The sequence below is a fragment of the Hibiscus syriacus genome, unplaced genomic scaffold, assembly GCF_006381635.1.
Source record: "Hibiscus syriacus cultivar Baekdansim isolate YM2019G1 unplaced genomic scaffold, ASM638163v2 tig00003041_pilon, whole genome shotgun sequence".
Classification (NCBI taxonomy): domain Eukaryota; kingdom Viridiplantae; phylum Streptophyta; class Magnoliopsida; order Malvales; family Malvaceae; genus Hibiscus; species Hibiscus syriacus.
The window spans coordinates 6,867,727-6,890,999 of NW_024061960.1; the positions used below are offsets into that span (position 1 = coordinate 6,867,727).

Below are 23,273 nucleotides of genomic sequence, written 5' to 3' on the forward strand. Positions count from 1 at the left end.
ATACAAAATATCTTAAACTCAATATTCAAGTTAATTATCACTTGAATAAAACTTATTAATATAAATGACTTTATTTTAATTCTAATAATATTTCGATCTTGAGTTATATTACAAATTTTAGAAACTATCACAAAAATATATATTCTCAATCGACCATTAATAATAACAACCTAATCATACAAAGTATAAAAGAAAAAGTAAATTAGCCTTTTTTTTCCTTATAATTTTGTGGGGGAAATTGATTCATATTATCTTTATATCCATGGAGGATAAAGTATCACAATGCGTTGCCACTTGGCTGTCTTTTGAAAGTAGCTTATTTCCTTGTTATTAATTTGATATGATAAATATTAAATAGAAAAATATCTTGGAAAACGTGATAACGTGAAAATCATATGTATCATTGCTTTTAAATTGTAATGGTATATTCTATATAATAACTATTTTTGAAATTTTTTTTTAAAAAAATAATTATGATTTTATTTAGAAAAATTGGGATTTTCAAATTAATTTTAATTATTGTGAATTGAAGTCATCATTGATCATTGGGTCAGGGGCATATGTATGTGACTCCTTAGGGGAGTCACTACACACCCATTATTTTGATAAAAATGTTAAATTTAGTTTAATTTATTAATAAAAATAGAAGAAAAAAATTGCATACCCAAATTTTTTAGAATATAAACATTAAAATTTTGGACCTCATTTTTTAATTTTTAGATCCGCCACTACTTTGAGTTAGATAGGCGAATACCTAATGAAATTTAGTATTTGTTTAAAGATTTTTAATTATTTGACAATAAATATTTATACCTATACATACATGGTGCTTAAATCCGAGACCTCAAGTGATTACAACCAATTCCTTAACCACTTTAATCGCTTAGTTCGTGTCCATCATTTTATATTAAAATATTGACAATTAATTTAAATGTCTATTTATATTTAAAATACACTTAGTTTTGAGTACTTTATTATTTATATTTTAATAATCTTATTATTAGATTTAGCAATATAATTATACTTAATGTATATATATCGATTAAATATCTTCACTATATTGATATAAAGTAATACCTTTATAAATATATATTTATGGCTAAATTTTTAGATAAAATAAATAATTAGATACTTTAAATTGACTGTAAAATTTGATATTTATTATTTACGTGAACTAAACATTTAAATTATTAAAATATTCTTAATATAAGATTTATAAAAAAATGCAAAACTTATTTAATTTTATATTAACGTGGTGATTTCTTTGTATTTTATAAATTATAAAAATATCTCTTTTTCCATAGTCACCGTTAGTGTATTTTCTTCTTTATAGTTGTAATTAATTGTGGCATCAGTCTTAATATTAATAGTCGATCGTTAGTATTCATTATTTTTCTTTTGTTTTATTATAGAATATCTTTATTTTTTATTCTCAATAATATGTTTTTTTGTACATATTCTTCTGTCTTTATGACACGTTTACAATTGTTTTTGTTTATTTTTTTAGGGTTGGATTTGATACCGTTACGACTGATCAATGTGACACTTATTTGTTATAATGATGATATTTCCTTTTTTGGACCCTCAGATTGAATTTGGATATGCGATTTATGTTGGTGGATAGTACTTTCACGTTGCTCGATTCTTATTTATTGTATGGCGGTGATATTTCAATAGTTTGATTCTCTTTTATGGTTTGTTTACCGATGCAATCAGATGTATTCAAATTTATTTCATTCGTTTTTTACTTTTTTTCATGTATGATTTTTATATGATAGTAAGTAATTAATTTTCTCATGTTTAAGAAAATATGCTTATTATATATTTATTTTATAGTTATAGTTGTAAATATTAATTGTAATTTGGATATTTTCTATTTTTAATAAAATTAATTGTATCTATAAAAAAATATATAAATTATAAAAACATAATTTTATTAAAAACGAGAATTTAGATGAATTTAAGTTTTCAGTAAATACGTTTGATTATAGAATGAGATTTAAATCAGTTAAATAAAAAGAAAAAAACGGTTGCTCGAATAGAGTGAGATACAGAAATCATCTTACGGGAGAAGACCTGAATCACCTAATCAATAAACAACTGGATGGTGTTAACACGTGTCACGTGATGAGAAACTGGAGATCTCAACTGTATTTGTAGATTTATTATCCGTGTCTTCGACAACGAATCCGAACACTTTATTTCTAGCCAGAATCCCAACACTAATAAGAAATTCTAAAAATATTAGAACTTTTATATATAAAAAAGAATATATTTATATGATATTTAAATTAGATATAATTTATATAAACTTTAATACCAAATACATAGATAAGAAATCAATAAAATAACAATAAACATATGAATAAGTTCATAAAATAATAATATATAGATTTATATTTAAAAAGTTAATTTTTTTATAAAAAGAGAGGAATTTAACTATACATGTTAGAAATTTGAAAACCAAGGAAATATCAACAAAAAATAATAAGGTATAGGATACGAGATTTAACATGATTTGATGTTGCCTAACTCTACGGGCAAGATGAAAAATAATCTACTATAAACGTAGAGAATATGAATGATACAAACACTTGACATCACATGTATCTCAAAACTCGTAATAAATATTAAAATTCCGTGTATCTCAAAAACTTTTAATATCCCTACAAGATTATCTCTGCATCATAAATCTCAAAAGTTGTAGAGTTCCCCAAAAAGATTATATCTCTCTAAAATAATTATCTCTCACATTTTCTAAAGGCTAAGACATCATCTCTATTTATACAGTCAAATACTTGATTACAAATAATTATTATTCCATAAAAGACATTGCCTGAAATAAATATTTATTTTATTAAATAAACTTAATTATCAAGTAATGTTCAACCTCCAGAATTATAATAAAAATCCAACTTAATTACAAATTGTAATTTGAGTCAAAATATAACAAATCTCCCAATTGAACCAAATTTCATTAATATTTAGTCTTCATGTCTTCGACAAGTTCAATATTTATGTACATATGCACTCCCACTATGTCTTCAACGATTATAATTTTTATATAATCTCCGTTGAAGCAAACGAATTACATTCTCTTACATGTCTCCAAAATCGCTAATAAAAATTCACAATAATAAAGTCTTTCAAAACTCTACAGCCTGAACCACAATTCTGATACCACTTGTTAGGAATTTAAAAGTAAAAAAATAACCAATACGATATCAATATAGAACAATACATGCACATAAGATGAGATTTAATGTGGTTTGACCTTGCCTACCTCCACAAGTGAGAAGAACAATAATCCACTATAAACTTAGAAAACACAAAGAGTATAAGTACATAATATCACATGTATCAGTATAGTTATCAAAATCCGATGTATCTCAAAAACTCTCAACATTCCTATAAAATTCTCTTAAACATAAACCCTAAAAGTTGTAGAGATCCCAAAAAAGATTACATATCTCCAAAATATTTTTCTCTTATTCTAAAAACTAAGACATTATCTTTATTTATAGAATCAAATACTTAATCACCAAGAATTCTTATTCCATAAAAAATATTGTCTAAAATAAATATTTATTTTATTAAATAAATCTAATTACCGAGTAATTTTCAATCATTAGAATTATAAAAAAATTCAAATTTAATTACTAAATATAATTTAAGTCAAAATATAATATTATATTATAAGAGAGATTGTAAAAATTCTACACGCCTACAAATAAACGCACAATTCCTAAAAACTCTAGCTACATATTTTATATAACGAAGTTTGACGTGTTAAAAGAATTAAAGTCCTGGAACTAGAACAATCCACATTCACGAGATGATCAGTTAAACTTATCTATCAAAACAGATTTCAGGAACAGAGGCTATGGGAGACTTCGAAACCCCAAATGATTGTTACATATCCCATAAATTGCAATACATAAATTTATTTCACCATATTCATGTGAACGTCATAATGATTGTCCTCTCTCTTGTAGAACAATCGTGATATATAATTTGGTAAGGCTTAGTTCCCACAAATCAGATAGTGAGCCGTCAATTGTGATATCTATCATATTCCCGATCAATTGTGATTTTTCATTACTTTAATTTTCAAGATTTTCATTTGCGATTATCGGTAGATTCTTAATGATTTGATCATCTGTTGTGATTAATTTATCGATATAAATAGATTTTTCGTATCTATTTGTTTGTTTGATTTATAGTAATTATATATTTGTTGTAATATTATATATTATTTTTAATAGTATTTAATAATTTTTATTTTTATAAAAAATATATAAAAATATAAAATTATTATTAAAATTGCATGATTAAAATTATTGTTTATTAAATTTGAGATGATTATTATTATGTTTTACTTAGAATATAACTTAAAATGAATAATTATAATTCCCTACGTATAGAATTTTATTTTTTTTCTTCTATAAATAATATATTCATATAAATATATACGATATGAATGTTATATAATAATTATTATTATCGTATTTATACTTAATCATGTCTATCCTACGACGAGAAAATAGGGAGGGATAGTTATCTCAAAATGACAAGAGCCGTGGCCATGCCCAAAAAAAACATCCCATCAGACGAATCTAAGCTACAAAACAAAACAGCAAACATAAAATATATTCTGCATATCGTTTTTAAAACACAAAGGAAGACAAAAAACGGTAACGTTTAACATTATCACGTATTTGACTCATATAAGAAACGCCGTGTTTTTGACAGCAAAAAAGGCTCTTAGCAGCTTCCCTCGATGACCCTTGTACATGAAGAAACCAATTGCAAACAAGTTAAACCTGCGAATGATCACACATTGTCCTTCACGTAATCCGGATTAGTCAACCCTTCGAAAAGTATTGGTATCACTAATCAACAACTGATCTCTATTATTAAGTGTCAAATCAAGTTTACTTGCGCCAGCCCCCATCACATGTAATCTGATCTCTCTGTTGAGAAAATAAATAAATATTTGAGCGGCTTCTAGTAAAAAGAAAAGAATTTATGAAGTTCTCTTTAAACGCGGAAACACCAACCGTAATTATTTACATAAAAATAAATTAATTGGAGTGGCTTCTATTTTATTTTAAGATGGATGTGGTACAAAAAGAATTCCTTAATTGGATGTGGTACAAGTGGTGAATTTGTAAGGTCAAGTTCAAATCTTACCACCGTTATTCTTGATAGAGAATCTGTAAATTCCTATGTACATCCCAATTAGGTCTTAGATATGTCCTAACCCTGAACTGGGAGAGTCACCCCTGACTTAAACTTTATGTAACCAGAAAAAGAAAAACACAACTATATAAACTATTAAGTGCACATTTTCAACTTAAATTATTAAATTAAAATCTTATAAAATAAATATGTACTTGAATCTTAAGTTGATTAACATGGTTGCTAATTTAATGTATAAAAAAAATTAATCTATAGTCTGTGTAAAATTTATGCTTTACATTTTATTAAAGATTTAAGATTTAAAAGTTTAGTATATATAATTTAAAATTTATGGTTTAAGATCTTAGTATTTAAGAGTAAAACATATAATAATGTTGACTCAAAAATTTAAATATCTCATATATTAAATGATTTTTAATTAAAATAATATAAATATAAACATATTACATACTTTAATTTAAAATTTTAATAATTTAGACATCATATAAAAATAAAATTTAAAATGTAATTTTAAATATCCTTGGATTTTATTTGGATTAGATTGTATACATAGTTTGTGTTCGAATATAGTTTTCTCACGACATTTGGTTATGATTTGCGATTGTCGATGATCTTTCAATAGTTTGATATCTTATTATGGTTCATTTGTCGATGTAGTCAGATTTATTCGTATCTATATCTTACTAAGTTTTTAGATTAGATTTTAACCCTACACTTGTATACTCATCTATGATCTCAAGTGATTAATTTTTTGTATTGATGGTTATAAAAATGTATTTAATTTAAGAATACATTATAAATATTTACTATAATTTTAGATATTTTATTATTTTTAATAAAATTAACTATTCCTTTTTACATAATTATATATATTTGTTTTTTCACACTGATATATATATACGAAATATGGGGAATAGGAAAGAACGGCGACGGCGTTACCGTACCCGCAAGTAAGCACTGAAATTTTGACATCCAAATTATACGAAACAAAAGTCGGGTACGGCGCATTCCGTTTTAAAAATAAATAAATAAAAAGAGAGAGAAAAGTTGACACCAAGAAAGGAAGTGTGATTTGTCTAGTTGGAGAAGGGGACATGTGGGGTCCTCGATGTTATGACACCACTGGTCGACTTCACCTCCTTCCCTTCCACGCCATTCCCCTATCTATTCTCTATTCTTCCATGTACGGAATTATTTTCAGTAAATAAAATAATTATTATTTACAGTCGTAAAGCCTCTTTATAAAGTGAATCAAAGTGGAGTGGCATCCTATGCTTTACCCTATATCTTACATTTTCGGCTTTCTTACCCAAATTTAACCTAAAAAAATATTTACCAAAATAACACAAATTGGATCAATGCTCATTAACTATTTTGACAAAACACACCTTTGCCTACGAGAGAAAATGGATGCTAGATCAAAAATTAATCACCCATAAATGTTATTTTGACAATTAATTATTGTGAGGATGCTATTTGAGTTAAAAAAAAGCCTACATTTTCTTCTTTTTTTTCGCTCTACATATTTAGGTTAGGGTTTTAGCGTTTGGTTCTCATTATTTTCATAACCAAACCTAATATTTAGATTAGGGTTTTAACCAATGCATTTTCCCTTTTCTAATTGTAAATTTCATCATTTAAGACTTAAATAAATGGCATTAAAAATATGCATTTGGAAACTTGAAAATATATATTAAAAAAACTGGTTTTCCCTTTATCTTTAAGAACGAGGATACCAAAATTTAAACAAAGTATTTATGGGGAGATTGATTATCGTGAATAGGGAATTAATTGCTAAAAACAGCTTGAAGTTAAAGATAATAACATTATATACAACATGGGACTTTATCATAAAATTTATGTTGTTTGGTCCTAAAATGAAAATGGTCCTGCTCTATTTATGTAACATGTGTATTTCAATATTAATATTCAACGGACTACGGAAATATATTAGAGTACCGTAGGTTAGACGAGAGTAATGTTTAACGCCGCCTAGGGTTTTATTATTATTTTATTTTCCTCTTTATATTTATTTATCGGTGATGCTATTGGTCTTTAATCAAATTATTATTATCTCTGTTTTATCATTATTTTTTTGTATTATTTATTTATTTACTTAAATTTTTTATATATGTATCTTTGAGATTTTTTTGATTCACAAGTATTTTATATCTTAATGAAAATATTGAATGTTTTTATGTTCTTTTATCATGTTATTTTAAGGATTAGATTTAAAGTTTTCTCCGTAATTGATTATTTTATTGATTTGTTCATAATTTAGATCCTTAAATTGATATTCGAGTATTATAAATGCTCACAAATCACTAAAATTAGATCTTACTTGGGTTGTTGTAAAATCATTTTATCAATGCCGTCATTTTTCTAATAGTTTATGATGATTATAAAATAATATTTGGTCAAAAAATTTCTTAGGGGCTGTTTGTTTACTCCAGAATGATTAAGCACCGAATGATTCAAATGTTGAATGATTCAGAGGCATATGAATTAGCTCTGAATGTGACATGCTGTTTGATAGTGACTCTGAATCATTCAGAATGTACTTATGTGATGAATCATTCAGCACTGTTTTGCTGAATCAGTCAACAATGAATCATTCAGAGGTGCGAAACAAACGCGCTGAATGATGAACGGTTTAGCATTCAGCGCTGAATGATTCCATTAAGAGGCAAACAAACAACCCCTAAGTCACTAACACAGCGCACACACACCCCTAGACGCAACTGCTTGAACTCATTATATCTAAGAATAACAACACTCATTTTAACCACTAAGACCATTTAATGGATATTCAATATCATCATTTTTATGTTAGTGGTAATGATGTTTGTTTATACATATCATTTTCTTTTTTATTTTGTTAGTTTTTGGTCATATCTTCATAATCATATTTTAGTATTCAATGACTAGTTAATATTAGTTGAATCTAATTTTTGTAAATGTATCTTATAATTTATATATTTTTAACAAAATTAGTTATTACTATTAATTAAAAAAATAACGTAGTGTTTATAATTTTTGTCTCCTAATTAATTAATTTAAAATTTAAATTATATAAAATATCTGAAATATGACTTTTATGTAATTCATCTTCGGATGATTATGCCGTATAATTGAACAACCATAATATTAGTATTCTCATAAATAAATCAGGTAGTTGAACTTTCAAAAATAAAATATTTACATATATTTTTAAGATGTTAGTTGTGATCGACTAGAAATTTCTTCATGTAATTAGCAGTCACTTACGGTTAAAATAAAATAAAATAAAATATTCACTAAATATGTTTTTTCTTCAACTTATAAAAATATAATCGAATTAAGTCGATCTCATATTTACCCTTATAAAAGTATTCAGTAATAATTATTATTATACAATTATCCAAAATACTGTATATATAACTCTCTTATTATTAGAACAACATTCAATTTTTATTTTTTATTTTTTCCCTACCTAAGACAATTTTGGAATCCACTACCATTAATTGTTGGCAGTCCAGAAATAATCAACTAATGTTTTAATTTTTTAATTAATTAAAAAGGGGAAATGATAAATTTAATAAGCGAAAATTAAACAAAGAAGAGTACCTGAACAGTCGTGGGTGCTGAATGCTGATTCATACGTTTGACCTTCTTATGAGTCCTCTCGTCAGGCGATTAACTCAGAATTAGCTGAACTGAGTTTACACCGAGTTTGTTCATTTGGTTGTCAATTTCCCCACCCGCAAACAATGAGCGTGGCCATCACTCCCTATACAATTGACCAAAACGGTTGCGTAGTACACGAGCCGGATATAATCTCAAAGAAAAAAAAACCGTATTTAGTCGTTTTGCTTGCAATAAATTTACCACTTTCGAAAAAAACTCACAAAGCATCAAACAAATAATTGGTAAATAAGAAGCTGAAACGGTAAAAATATTTTTTACGGTTTCTTTATTTCCCTTTAACCTTTATCTGATCTCTTAGGCAAATAAAGACGGATGATCCCGTCATACGCACGGCCAACGGAGGGATATGGGTTAACGGCAATAAGACCGTAAAAACAATTACTGATCGGGGCTAAAAATGTAATTAACCATACCACGAGCTGTTTTACTGTTAAATTATTATGTTGTTTTTTCTGGTTTATTTGCTCTTCCTTTTAAGGCCTTGTTTTGTGCCTTCCCATTCTCACTTTGCTTTTTGTTTTCCATTTTATCATCTCTTTGCTAAGCGCACAGAAAAGAAAAGAAAAAACATACAGAGATTTAGAGATAGAATAGATATATTTTTAGATAGATTTCTAGATTTTAGGGATAAAGAGAAATGAGAACGAGGAGAGGGATTTGTTACCCTAGAGACGATGCTTGTATTGATGAGTCTGTAGCTAAACGAAGAGACTTTGATCGGTGTAACATGGGTTGCCGTAAACGGCAGAGATTCTCGCCGGTGGTTGCCGGGAAGAGTGATATGTTTGATGTTTTACCCGATGATCTTGTCATTTCTATACTCTCCAAGCTCAGGATTTTAGGGATAAAGAGAAATGAGAACGAGGAGAGGGATTTGTTACCCTAGAGACGATGCTTGTATTGATGAGTCTGTAGCTAACGAAGAGACTTTGATCGGTGTAACATGGGTTGCCGTAAACGGCAGAGATTCTCGCCGGTGGTTGCCGGGAAGAGTGATATGTTTGATGTTTTACCCGATGATCTTGTCATTTCTATACTCTCCAAGCTCAGCTCTTCCGCTTCTTGCCCTTCCGATTTCATCAACGTGTTGATTGTGTATGTCGTTTTCTTTTTTATCTTTTTATTACTGGATTTCTTGTATCTGGTGTATTTTTCTTTTGTTTCTTACGGATTTATTGGTTAATTTCGGGAAACAGATGCAAGAGGTTACATAGCTTTGCACTTCAACCTTTGGTATTATCGAAGGCCTCTCCGAAATTGTTCGCCGTTAAAGCTGAAAAATGGTCGGAGTCTGCTCACAGGTTCTTGAAGTCTTGCGCCGATGCTGGAAATGTTGAAGCTTGTTACACACTCGGCATGGTGAGTTAACTCGGAGAAAATGATTTGTTTTCTTATTGTTTTTGGAGAATTTAAACATTCTCTAAATGGTTAAAAGTTTTATGATTTGCAACAGATTCGTTTCTATTGTTTGCAAAACCGGGGGAGTGGAGCTTCTTTTATGGCAAAGGCAGCGATTAGTTCCCACGCGCCGGCGCTTTACTCCTTAGCTGTTATACAGTTTAACGGAAGCGGCGGCTCTAAGAACGATAAAGATCTTAGAGCCGGTGTTGCTTTGTGCGCGCGAGCTGCTTTTCTCGGGCACGTCGACGCTTTGCGTGAACTCGGTCACTGCCTACAAGACGGTTACGGCGTCCGACAAAACATAACCGAGGGCCGTCGTTTTCTCGTCCAAGCCAACGCCCGAGAGCTTGTTGCGGGTTTATCTTCAGCATCCGTTTCTAACATCGGTACGCGCTCTTGGCTCACGTGGACCCCACACCCGATCCCGCATCCCAACAACCGTCATCCGACCGTTCCCGGATGCCCGTTGTTGAGTGATTTTGGATGCAATGTACCTGCGCCGGTAGCGCATCCGGCGAACCAGTTTTTAACGGAGTGGTTCGGTTCCAGAGACGGATTTCCCGGTCCGGGTTTGAGGCTATGCTCGCACGTCGGTTGCGGGAGACCGGAGACAAGAAAACACGAGTTTAGACGGTGTTCGGTTTGTGGTGCTGTTAATTACTGTTCACGCGCTTGCCAGGCTCTTGATTGGAAGCTACGACACAAAGCCGAGTGCTCTCCGGTTGAACGGTGGCTGGATGAAGAAGACGTCGGTGGCGAGGGAATGGAAGAAGCCATTGCCGAAAGCTAAATACGGTAACGGCGATATTAACGGCCATGGTAACGTTTCAGTTCAAGTCCGTAAAAAAAGCAAAGTGAAAAATGAAAATGTGAAAAGAAAAAACAAAGGGGGCAGCTTTTCTTTATTTCCTTCTTCTCTTTTTGGATAAATTCCCTTTAATTATCTCAAGGCCTAAGCGTATAGACACTTTGATCAATCTTTTTATAATTACACAATTAACCCCATATTAGAATTCCAATTGACAAACGAGTTACTAATCACGTATTAAGCTGTTGCAATTCCAACTTTGCTTCTAGGTTGTTCAAACATTGAGCAAATTTGTCATTCATTTCACTTCCTATTTATGCTCACGTTGTGGCTTTTTGGAATTTAATTGGTTATAATGAACAATGATTTCAACATAATAAATTGAAGGAAGTAGTGATGAACCGAAATGGGTAGGGTTAAAATTTTTACTTATATATATATATATTGGATATGTTTTTTTACATATTTAATGGAAATATAAGTTTGTTTTAAATTCTTATAGTCTAATATAAAATTATGTGTCCGTATCGAGACGAAAGTATAATATTAATAACAAAGTATAAATGAAACAAAATTAGGTGGATGAGTAACCAAACTACCATAAAATTTTGGTTTATATCTTACTAATTGCCCTAGCTTTATGGTAAAGGTAATGGAATTCCTTGTCTCTTAATGTCAAAAGAAGAGTAGAAATCCATGCTGTTTTTTCTTAATACATCAGTATCTAAATGCATATTATATGAATCCTTAAATAAATAAATCAAACAATTGGGAAAACGAGAATCAGTCTATAATTAAATGATATTGGTGAATTATGTTTAAAAACAACCCCAAATGAAATGAGAGATGAGAAGCACAATTTTCATTTTCCAAAGAGGAATAGGGAAATTCTTGGTGTGTTTTGAGGCTTTTTTGACCACCAAAAAGTCATGTCTTCATTTTCCCTTTTTTTTTTCCAAAGGAGAAATTTGCTATGACTTTGTTCTTCATCATAATTCATAAATAAATAAATGAGGTGGTGCCATTAGAAAAATTACATAACTAATTACAAATTTATTATATATTTTCTACTTTAATTACTGAATTATTATTAATGTTTTATATTTTATTTTGATCATCGACTATTAAAGAATTAATGACAATACTAAAACAATTTTTTGAGTCTAATCACACACACAAAAGTAAAGTGTATAACCAGAGTGGAGAGGGAGATTCAAACCTAATACTTAATCAAGAATCTAGTTTGAATCTCTCCCTCTCCAAATGCACACCTAATTTTTTTTTTGTGTGTTATTAATTTAAATATAAGTTTTGGTGAAAAGTTAACATATATTTGACTCAGCTTGGCGTATAATTGCTTTTACAAAGAATCTACCCTTTCACAATTTAGTTTTTATATATCACCATCTTATTGGTTCAAATAAAATTATTTAAGATCGACACAAAATAACGTGAAATTTTAAGAAAATAAAAAATTATGTTAACGTTATTGTTTGTTTTTTAACATTTGATTATTAATAGTGATAATTTTACTTAAAAATAGTTCGATGATCGAAACTAAAAAAATAATAGGTTAGTGACTAATAGTGTACTTTACCCCACTATTTTTTTTACTAAAAAAATCAGTTTATATTGGATCATTATTATTAAGATTTATGGTGGTAGTCCAAACCATAAGCCCGATCCAGATTTCTTCCTTGCTATGACTTTGTTCTTCATCATGGATTCATATTTCTCGACCAAAATCTACTTCAAACTAAACCTCTATCCATAATTATATTTTGGGTTTTAGTGATTAAGATTTGGGTTGAAATTAAGATAAACCATCAAATATTTAAGGTTGTCATATCTCATTAATGAAAAAATATATATCTACAGTTAGACAATATTGGCATTGTTCAAATCTTCCATGTCGAACTGTGAGTTTTTCTTGATGGTCTAGTTATAGTGTGAGATTATGGAGTTATGCATGTCGAAGTTGAGATGGACAAAGATGAGGCGGTGGAAATTCTCAACTCACGTGGCTTGGTGCATGAGCCGACGATCACCTGAAGAATCAGAAACATGCTCAAGTTGCAGTGGACTGTCAAGATTGCTTATACACTCCGGGAAACTAACAAAGTTACTGATGGCTTTAGCTGGACATGATCACGACGGAAACATGAGACTCTCAATACTCCAGGAACCACACAATGAAACCCAAAATCTTCTCACCGTCATCAGGGCTGCGTCGAGAAGTATATACATCAAAACCAAAACCAAAACCATGGCACCCTTTCATGCATTTATCAAACCAAATTTCCCATATTTTCTGGCTTTAAGCTTATCTTTTGCTTGTATTCGTGGATTTTAAGTTTAAAATAAAAAATATATACTTTTACTTCGCTTCAAGTGAAAATTAATAATACGTTAAATTTATTAGGGAAAAATATACAAATGTTCACTAATATTTGAGTAAAATTTTGTTTTTCCCGCTGAAGTTTCAAAAGTAACAAATTGGTCATTAACGTTATCGATTTATAATAAATCGATCACTCACTGTTAACAGCTGTTACTGCAGTAACAAAATGCTGATGTGGCACGTTAAACCAACTGACCTAGAACCGTTTGAGCATGTAGGATACCCTTTGACCGATTATTTGATTCTCCTCTTTTTTTTTTTTTACTTTTTCTATCATCTTTTGTTTTGATTTCTTATCGTCAAACTTGCTTTCTCCATCATCACCGTTTGACTATGGAAGGCAGAGGAAGACATGATTTTGAAGAACTATATAGTATATAGAAATCTATGACGAAGGCAACTGAGCAACCGTCTCTTGAGATCAGGTCTTTATAAATGTATATGCATTGCTTATATATATATAAATAATTGGATTTGCAGGGTTGAAGAGAGGAGGGAAAAGTTGCAGATTGAGATAAAAGAATTACCTGAGGCCAAACATCAAATGCGGAGAAATGTCTAAGGAAGAAGACGACCTCATTATCCGAATGCACAACCTTCTTGGCAACCGGTTTGTATTTTCCACCTCCCAAACAAATTAAACTATGGAATTTTTATTATTTTACATAATTAATTAAATCATGTATACATTGGTTAATAATAAAAAAGAAAGAACATTTGTTGAGATGATTTTAACTATGGATTATTAATTTGATTAATAAATTGTAGATGGTGGGGACTGAGGAGACTTCTTAGTACATTTGTGGAGTGATGTTGCTAATGACTTTTATTTGTTTGAAACGGCGCCATACTATCAAAAATCATTTCCCAAAGAAAATGTGTGAAAATGGTTGCACCATGCAAACTTTTACTACTGTTTTCAAATGCTATATAAATTGGGAGCTACCATCCCCTTGTGTTCTTCTCACCTCTCTATCTTCTCTTTCTTGTCGTTTTGCTATTAAGAGATTCTCTTGTTAACCTTCTATGTGACTGCTAGGGCATTGGTGCTGCTTGTAATATGCTTGCTGGTCTTGCATGAAGTTTGTGGTTCGAGTTCGACCTGTTTCTCTTTATTTTTCATTTGGGGTTCCATTTTTAATATCAATGTTCTTATCTTTTTTATGTTTAACAGCCCGCATTTCTGGCCATGGATGCTCTTATGATTATTTTGTTTAGTTTTTTTCTAACTGTTGAAAGAAATTTATGAAAATATCGGTGCTTGCAGATGCTGCTGCAGGTTGATTTGAAGGTTGTTAGCAGTATATGTGGTAATGCAGTTGAGGACGTTAAAGAATAGTTTGCAGGTGGTTTAGATTTTTTTACCTGTTAGCAGATGGTTTAGAGTTTGTTTATAATCTGTTATGAGCAGTTATTGTTGTATGTGTACCTATATAAACTTGGCTTAAGTGCCTGTGTTGAATACAAGATTGATACATTTTCTTGATAAGCATACTGTGCTTCTTTATATGGTATCATTCGCCATTCGTCGTGGTGAAGTTGCTGTTGCGTAACTGAAGTTGGTGTTTGCGTGAAGGTCTTCATTCTTCGGCTGAGGATTGCGTCAAGAAATTGCAAAATGTTCACAAATAAGAAAGTGAATGTGGTTCTTGATGAGACAAATTTTCTGCTTTGGAAGCAACAAGTCCTTCTTACCGTGAGGATTCATCGTCTCGAAGGGCTGTTGACTGGTGCGATGCGAGCTCCACCGGTGATGGTCACTAATGAACATGGTGTATCAGTTGCTAATGAGGCTTACGATGACTTTGTCGCTCAGGATAGTGCTTTAGCCTCTTGGCTCCTGTCCACCATCAGCGCTCATCTGCTACCTCAGTTTGTTGGTGCAGAAACAGCTACTGCAGTGTGGAGTACTGTTCTGCAATTCTTTGCTAATCGATCCACGACGTCGATTATGAACTTACAATACAAATTACAGTCTCTTAGAAAGGGGGAAGATAGTATGAGGGTATTTCTTACCCGAGTTAAGGAAGTATGCGATGGCTTGGCATCCTGTGGCAGTCCAGTTCCTGTTGTGGAACACATTGTCAGCATCCTTAAAGGACTTCTAAGAGATTATCAACTGTTCATGGCTGTTATAACGTCCAGTGGTGAGTCGCTTCCTCTTGATAGAGTGTACACTATGTTAGTTGATGCTGAAACTCAATTAGCTGCGTTTGCTGCCCAAGAAGAAAATGTCATTGCAAATGCTCATGTGGCTCATGGCACGATCAATAATGCTGGTGGTGATAGTCGTAATCCAACATACCGTTTTCAGTTTGGTAGGCGTTCGGCAGGGCGTGGTCGAGGAAGACCACGTGTACAGTGTCAGCTTTGTGGCAAGGTCGGACACCTTATCAATCGATGTTGGCATAGGTTTGATGAAACCTTCACTGGTGTAGATGTTGATACAAGTCAGTTTCAAGCTAAGCAGGAAGCATCAAAAATAAACTTCACTGTTGTTGAAAACTCGAACTGTGATTGTTGTCGCACTAAGAAGTGTGGAGTAGCTCAAGCAGATGAGTCATCCTCTACTCGTGCTGAATTAGCGACTGGTTTGAATCAATGAGTGGTTGATTCGGGTGCTACACATCATGTTACACCAGAATCTAAGAATGTCACTCAACGAGCTGAGCACTTTAGCCCATGTAAGCTTATTTTGGGTAATTGAATGTCGTTAAAAGTTAATATGATTGGTAGTACTTCCTTGTCATCGTCATCTCGACAGCTGCTGTTGAATGATCTCTTATATGTACATGGTGTAACAAACAATTTGCTCTCGGTTTTAAAGTGTGCTAGGGATAATAGAGTGTACTTCGAATTTCATGCGCATGGATGTCTAGTTCGGGATAGCTCTACGATTGAAGTGTTGCTGACAAGGAAAGTAAAAGATGACTTATACGTGTTTTCGGGGACTGGCACATCAAGTGCTTGTAATAAAGCCCGAATTGATGTTGTTGATGGTAGTAGCTCTAGCTTGTATCACCTTTGGCATAGGAGGTTAGCGCATGCCAGTTATAATACTGTAATAAAAGTATATAAAGCAGTTGATGTGTCATTCCCCTCCAATATGAATGAAACATGTGATGCTTGTTGTGTTGGAAAGAGTCACAAGCTGCCATTTCCTCATTCGACCACTGTCTATCATCAACCTTTTGAATTAGTTTTAACTGATCTTTGGGTACCAGCACATGTTGCATCCAAAGGTTTTAAGTATTATTTAACGTTTGTTGATGCTTACTCGAGACATACATGGATTTATTTTCTGCAAAACAAAGCTCAAGCTGTCTTGGTATTTCGGTTGTTTCAGAAGCTAGTGCTAAAGCAATTTGGTGTTGCAATTAAGTCAGTCCAAAGTGATTGGGGAGGAGAGTACATGAGCTTGTCTCGGGTCTTGTTACAAGAAGGGATAGAGCATAGACTCTCATGTCCACATACTTCTGAGCAGAATGGAATTGTGGAGAGGAAACATAGACACATCGTGGAATTGGCTTTGGTGCTGTTAGCACAAGCTTCTATGCTTGTGCAATATTGGTTTTATGCTGCCAGGACTGCTGTGTACTCCATTAACCGGTTGCCAACAAAAGTGTTAGATGGTGTGTCTCCCTATGAGAAGCTGCTTGGTAAGAAACCAGACTATAATTTGATGAAAGTGTTTGGCTGCAAGTGTTTTCCTCATTTGAGGCCATTTTAAACTCATAAACTTGAGTTTCGATCTCAAGTATGTACCTTCTTGGGGTATAGTTCACAACACAGAGGCTTTTTATGCCTTGCATCAAGTGGCTGAATCTATGTCTCTAGACATGTAGTCTTTGATGAGAATGTATTTCTGTTTGCGGGACTTTCTAATAAACCGTCTACAAGTGCGGGTGAGGTAGATAGATCAGACTCAGCTGACCTGGAAATTGTGACTGATGTACAACAATTAAGAGCAGTTACAGAGGCTATGGAAACTGCTGATGGTCTGCCTGGTGCTGTGCAAGAGGTTTCAGGAGGGATGTCACTTGGAGGTGGTGCATCTGCTACTTCAGGAAATTTTGATGAAGGGTTGGCTTCTGAAGATCAATCACAGGTACATGGTTCTACTGATAATATGCAAAATGATAATGTTGTACAAGATACCTTGCTTTCCAATAATGATGTAGATGTTGTTCAAGAACCATTAGTGCCTAATGTACCTGCTGGAAATACCCACTCTATCCTCACGAGGAGCAAGTGTGGTGTGTTTCGACCTAAGGCGTATGTGATGGCTTCAGAAGCAGTGGAACCAATCAATGTGTATGATGTATTAAAATCTACCAACTGGAAAGCAGCAGTGTATGCTGAATTTGATGCACTACAGAGCAATGGTACATGGACTGTGATGAAGCTGCCACCTAGTAGGTCAATTATGGGGTGCAAATGGCTGTTCAAGCTAAAAACTAACCCAGATGGGTCAATTCAGAGATACAAAGCTAGGTTAGTTGCGAAGGGCTATTCACAAGTTCCTAGGCAGGATTTTACTGAAACGTTTAGCCCAGTAATTAAATTCTCTACGATTTATGTGGTGTTGTCGTTAGCTGTAGCGAGGCAGTGGCAGCTGCGTCAAGTTGATATAAATAATGCATTCTTGCATGAAGACGTGTACATGCAGCCGCCGCCAGGCTTTGAGCAATATGCTGACAATGGCAGCCACTTTGTTTGCAAATTGAATAAAACGCTGTATGGACTTCGACAAGCGCCTAGAAACTGGCAAGCACGGTTGAAACAGTGTTTGCTTCAGCTTGGATTCACCGAGCCTAGGGCTGACACGTCGTTGTTTGTTCGCAACAATAGTGGGGTTTACACATATATGCTCGTATATGTTGATGACATTGTTTTCACCGGAAGCTCAAATGCAGAAATTGATGATGTAGTACAACAATTAGGTCGCGTGTTTGCCTTAAAAGATTTGGGTGAGCTTGGTTACTTCCTTGGCATTGAGGTTGAGAGGTGTGAAGGTTCGGTAGTACTTAGCCAACGTAAGTATATTCTTGAGTTGCTAACAAGGACAGGTATGGATAAAGCGGGCTCGGTGGTTACACCTATGGTGTTGAGTAAACTGCAGCCTGATGTTGGTGAACTACTGGAAAATGCGAGGGAGTATCGTAGCATTGTTGGAACACTGTTGTATGCATGTCATACTTGGCCCGATATCACCTATATTGTGAATCTAGTAGCTCAGTACATGCACGCACCACGATAAGGTCACTTGGTTGCTGTGAAGAGAATCCTTCGGTATCTTGCGGGTACGCTTGAGTATGGACTTGTGATAGTTCCGTATGGAGTGAATGTAAAGATAATGGCGTTTGCTGATGCAGATTGGGGAGGTAATCGTGATGACAGGAAGTCGATTTCGGGACAATGTGTGTTCTTGGGAGATAATCTTGTGTCCTGGACGTCTAAGAAGCGGAAAACAGTCGGAAGATCCACGATGAAAGCTGAGTATCGCAGCGTGGCAGATGTAGCAGCCGAGGTGACCTGGATTGATGCTCTTCTTTCAGACATGGAAGTGGTGAAACAAGGAGTGCCGGTTATCTGGTGTGATAATAGTGGTGCTGTGGCCATGAGCAGTAACCCATTGTACCATGCAAAGGCTAAACATGTGGAGCTTGATGTGCATTTTGTGAGAGAAAAGGTTGCTGCCAGACAAGTGGTTGTGAACTATGTTCCAGCAAGCCATCAGGTTGCTGACGGGCTTACTAAACCACTATCCAGACCTTTGTTTGAACAGTTTCAGTCTAAAGTTCAGGTGTTTTCATTTGATAGAAGAACATGAAAAGAAAGCAGGGAGAATGTTAGCAGTATATGTGGTAATGCAGTTGAGGACGTTGAAGAATAGTTTGCAGGTGGTTTAGAGTTTATTACATGTTAGTAGGTGGTTTAGAGTTTGTTTACAATTTGTTATGAGCAATTATTGTTGTATGTGTACCTATATAAACTTGGCTTAAGTGCCCGTGTTGAATACAAGATTCATACATTTTCTTGATAAGCATACTGTGCTTCTTTATAAAGGTTGACAATGAACCAACAATCGGTGCTTGGAATAGGCAAAGCTTTAGGACGGGGCCATCAAGACCAGATCCCTTGCACCATAATGGTGGTAGCTCTAAGAAGCCACGAACTGACCCTTAAAATTCCTAATAGTCAAACGATGATAATGGATAAGCTTGACGAGTGAGAAAACAAAACAAAAGAGAAGTCAAACAGCTGATCAAAGGATGCCTCTCATGGTCAAACGAGGTTAAGTCAGTTGGTTTAACGTGCCACGTCAACATTATGCAGTAATAGCTGCTAACGAAAAAAGACTGATTTGTTATAAATCGATATATTAGTGACCAATTTGTTACTTTTGAAACTACATTGAGGAAAATCAAAATTTGCTCAAACATTAGTGACCATCTATGTACTTTAGCCAATTTATTAAGGTTTTAGTGGAAAAATATTATCATTTTTCCTAACTATCTTAATAAAATTAATTACAAAAAAATTAAATTTATTTTTATAAAAAATATTTTCAATTTCACTCCTTTATATGTGTAAATCATTATTATTTAGTTTTATTTTAATAAATGTAAATTTTAAATCTTTTAAAATCATTATTATTTAACTTTGTTTAAATATTATATTTAACAATTTAAATATTAAATTATACTCTATAATAAATCATTAATTACACTTTCATTTTAATTTAAATCACTCAATTCATACTTTCAAAAAAAATAATTCAATTCATATAATAATTAGACGTATATAGAGATAAATAAAGCTCTTATAATACATAGTCCATAATAATTAATAATTAAGATTATTATAATATAAACAAAATTATATTTATAACTTTAAATTAATTATTACTTATTTAATCAAAAAATTAATTATTACTTAAATCTTTATAATTATATAACAATTAAATTAAAATTTAATATTATAAATAGTATGAATTAATTTGACATTTTCAATTGTTTGTAGGAGGAGGAATAGATGGGCAGATGAAAATTAAAATCTATTCGCAAGTCTATAATCCATGGACCTTAGCCTAAGTTATAAAGGCAATGATAATATTTTTTATCCCAAAGAAACTGGGCCGAGTTGTGTTGAGCTTTAGCCCGAGTTTGGCTCCCCAGTTGCTCTACAATCTACATCGTAGGTTTCCCAATCTTCGCTTCGCTTTGCAAATTCAAGACTCTTCCTCTGGTAATCGCTAGTTGAAATCTTCGAACAGGTATTCCTCCTCGATCCTCTTTTTATTGGGTTTGTTCAATTATATTTTTTTATTGAGTTTATTTGTTAAACCTTGGGGTTTCAGCTCTTGTTTTATTTTTTCCGGGAAGAAAATGGGTTTCATAATGGAGTTCGCAGAGAATTTGGTGTTGAGGTTAATGGAGGACCCAAAAGAGAGGGATAGGAAATTCAGGGAACACGTTTACTCGATGAAGGATCGATGCGCTAAGACCAAGGAGATGTGGAGTTATCCACTGCGGCCTTATGGGTTCTGGACCTTTGAGCGCCACAATGCTCAGCTCCGTTGGGATCCTCAGATCAGCCAAGTCCCCGGACGTAGGGATCCTTATGACGACCTTCTTCAAGACAGCTATGCTCCCTCCTCCAAACGAAATTGAGGTATAATTATTCAGCAATTTCTGGGATTTTATTCATGTTCTTTTTATTATTATTTTGGAGTAAATTGTCTATGGGCATTGGATTTTGAGAATTGTATATCTGTTTCATTATTCGGGTTTCACTGGTTTGATCTGCACATTGAAGTTTGTTGATAGAAACATTTTAGTTGGCTTTGGGGCGGTTCACCCCTTCTGGTTTGGACGTAGAGCCGCAGCTGGTGGTGGATGGATCGCCCATAGCCGCCACAACCAAAATGCTTGCATCAACAATTGGTGCGCGTGGATTTTTTTTGGGGATGTAGGTGAAAGAAAGTTCTAGGATCAGTTTAGGGTTTAGATCATTGTTATATAGTTTCTTGATTTCTCTTAGGTCTGAAACTCTGTTTGATTTTAGGGAGAGTTCATTCATGTTGAAATAATTGCACTTCATCTCGCCTGACAGTTATTTTAATAGTTGGTGGTTCCAGAAAGTGTTAGAACTTGATCATTGTTTCCTAAGGTATTTTTCTTCTAAATTTCAATGCTTTCCCTGGGGTTTGAACGGTTCATCTTCATCTTAGAATTTCTAATTATTACCCTAATTTTCCCTTTGGAACATATTTATGCTCACTGTCTGTGTTGCTCGGACTTGGGTGTAACTGTACGATATGTGTATATGATATTGGTATTTTCAACTTCCTAAGAATTCGAATCGGACTTTAACATGAATTTGAAGGCAAACTATTTGATTTCTCTTAAGGTCTGAAACTCTGTTTGATTTTAGGGAGTTCATTCATGTTGAAATAATTGCACTTCATCTATCCTGACAATTATTTTAGTATTTGGTGGTTCCATGAAAGAGTTAGAACTTGATCATTGTTTTCTAAGGCGTTTTTCTTCTAAATTTCAATGCTTTTCCTGGGGTTTGAATGGTTCATCTTCATCTTAGAATTTCTAATTATTACCCTAATTTTCCCTTTGGAACATATTTATGCTCAGTGTCTGTGTTACTCGGACTTCGGTGTAACTGTACGATATGTGTATATGATATTGGTATTTTCAACATTTTCTTTGTCCCCCCCCCCCAACACACCAATGTATTTATTTAGAGGTTATATCCCTATGCTCATATCCAGATATGTGTTGGACACATGGTTTTAGGACATGGAAACATTAAGAAGATTGAAGGGTCAGAGTAATATAGCTCTCCATCATTTTAAAAGTATTGGAATGATGGAGATATGTTGTAATCAGTTCAATTTCTTTGGGTGGTGTTCTAAGAATTCGAATTCGAATTCGACTTTAACATGAATTTGAAGGCAAACTATTTGTCCATTAACATTTGAACTTGTTAGGATTAGTATATATTCCACAAAATGTTTTATTAAGTGATGCAAGCTGATAATTGCAATAAGAAATCCTTACTTTGTACTTGTTTTATTTAACAAGCTATGGAATAGTTATGGTGGTCGAGTTTTGACAAAACGCTGAATGGAAAGTGAATTTACAAGTTTTTATTTCCAACCTCAAAGTGATTTCTAATAGTATTTCCATTGATGTAGGAATCAGAAGCTGTCGGTAAATGGTTTGGAGTTTTATATACAAATGGGAAGTTGATACGTAACTATCTCTTTGAATTTGCTTTCAATTGTGCTGCAGGAAAGTGTCAAAACTTATTTTGTAGTGTACTTTTGATCATTTGGGAATTGGAGTCTGGATTATGGGTGGAAAATGATTGTCCATGGAACTCAATGAGTAAGACGTTTAAGAAAATAAATGCTTTGTGTTGGTAAAATATTTTCTGTGTTTAAATTCATCTTGTTTCGGTACAAGTTGGAAGCCATGATTGGTATACTTGGCTACAGATTCTTAGAGCAAACATCAAAATATTTGCCACTTTTATCAACCATTCATACTTTGATTTACATTGCAAAGAGTTTAGAACACTTGGCCAACGAGGAACCACTATTAAGATTTCTCGAAACCAAACACAACTAGAGGAGAAACGAAATCCCTAATACGACCCAGAATCCGAATTGGATTTATGATCATCTACATGAGTGAGAAAGGTTATCCGAAACATATGATAACCTTTCACCTCAACTCCTTCACCAAGCCG

The 23,273-nt window shown here is 32.9% G+C and overlaps 2 protein-coding genes across 5 annotated transcripts; both read left to right on the forward strand.

The window, feature by feature from the left end:
• The first annotated feature begins 9,361 nt into the window (after positions 1-9,361).
• LOC120170440 (F-box protein At1g67340-like) lies at positions 9,362-11,257 on the forward strand. Of its 2 annotated transcripts, XM_039178383.1 has the most exons (4): positions 9,362-9,609; positions 9,814-9,984; positions 10,086-10,248; positions 10,343-11,257. In XM_039178383.1, exons 1-4 carry the CDS (start codon positions 9,527-9,529, stop codon positions 11,078-11,080), a joined length of 1,155 nt encoding a protein of 384 aa, XP_039034314.1. In that variant the 5' UTR covers positions 9,362-9,526; the 3' UTR covers positions 11,081-11,257. The 2 variants fall into 2 exon arrangements, with proteins under 2 accessions (XP_039034314.1, XP_039034305.1); XM_039178374.1 differs by lacking the exon at positions 9,362-9,609 and having other exon boundaries at positions 9,806-9,984; positions 10,343-11,253.
• Positions 11,258-20,666: 9,409 nt separating this feature from the next.
• LOC120170452 lies at positions 20,667-22,948 on the forward strand. 3 transcript variants are annotated; one of them, XM_039178397.1, is made up of 3 exons: positions 20,667-20,773; positions 20,879-21,176; positions 22,717-22,803. In XM_039178397.1, exon 2 carries the CDS (start codon positions 20,891-20,893, stop codon positions 21,173-21,175), a length of 285 nt encoding a protein of 94 aa, XP_039034328.1. In that variant the 5' UTR covers positions 20,667-20,773; positions 20,879-20,890; the 3' UTR covers position 21,176; positions 22,717-22,803. The 3 variants fall into 3 exon arrangements, with proteins under 3 accessions (XP_039034328.1, XP_039034338.1, XP_039034324.1); XM_039178407.1 differs by having other exon boundaries at positions 20,675-20,778; positions 20,863-21,176; XM_039178393.1 differs by lacking the exon at positions 20,667-20,773 and having other exon boundaries at positions 20,903-21,176; positions 22,717-22,948.
• Positions 22,949-23,273: the final 325 nt, after the last annotated feature.

Excerpts from the sequence above, each read along its gene's own strand:
- LOC120170440 (XM_039178383.1), top strand. The coding sequence starts at position 9,527 with ATGAGAACGAGGAGAGGGATTTGTTACCCTAGAGACGATGCTTGTATT. Across the intron at positions 9,985-10,085 it reads TTCATCAACGTGTTGATTGT|ATGCAAGAGGTTACATAGCT; the intron begins GTATGTCGTTTT and ends TTCGGGAAACAG. Across the intron at positions 10,249-10,342 it reads CTTGTTACACACTCGGCATG|ATTCGTTTCTATTGTTTGCA; the intron begins GTGAGTTAACTC and ends GATTTGCAACAG.
- LOC120170452 (XM_039178393.1), top strand. The coding sequence starts at position 21,042 with ATGGGTTCTGGACCTTTGAGCGCCACAATGCTCAGCTCCGTTGGGATC. Across the intron at positions 21,177-22,716 it reads CTCCTCCAAACGAAATTGAG|GAATCAGAAGCTGTCGGTAA; the intron begins GTATAATTATTC and ends CCATTGATGTAG.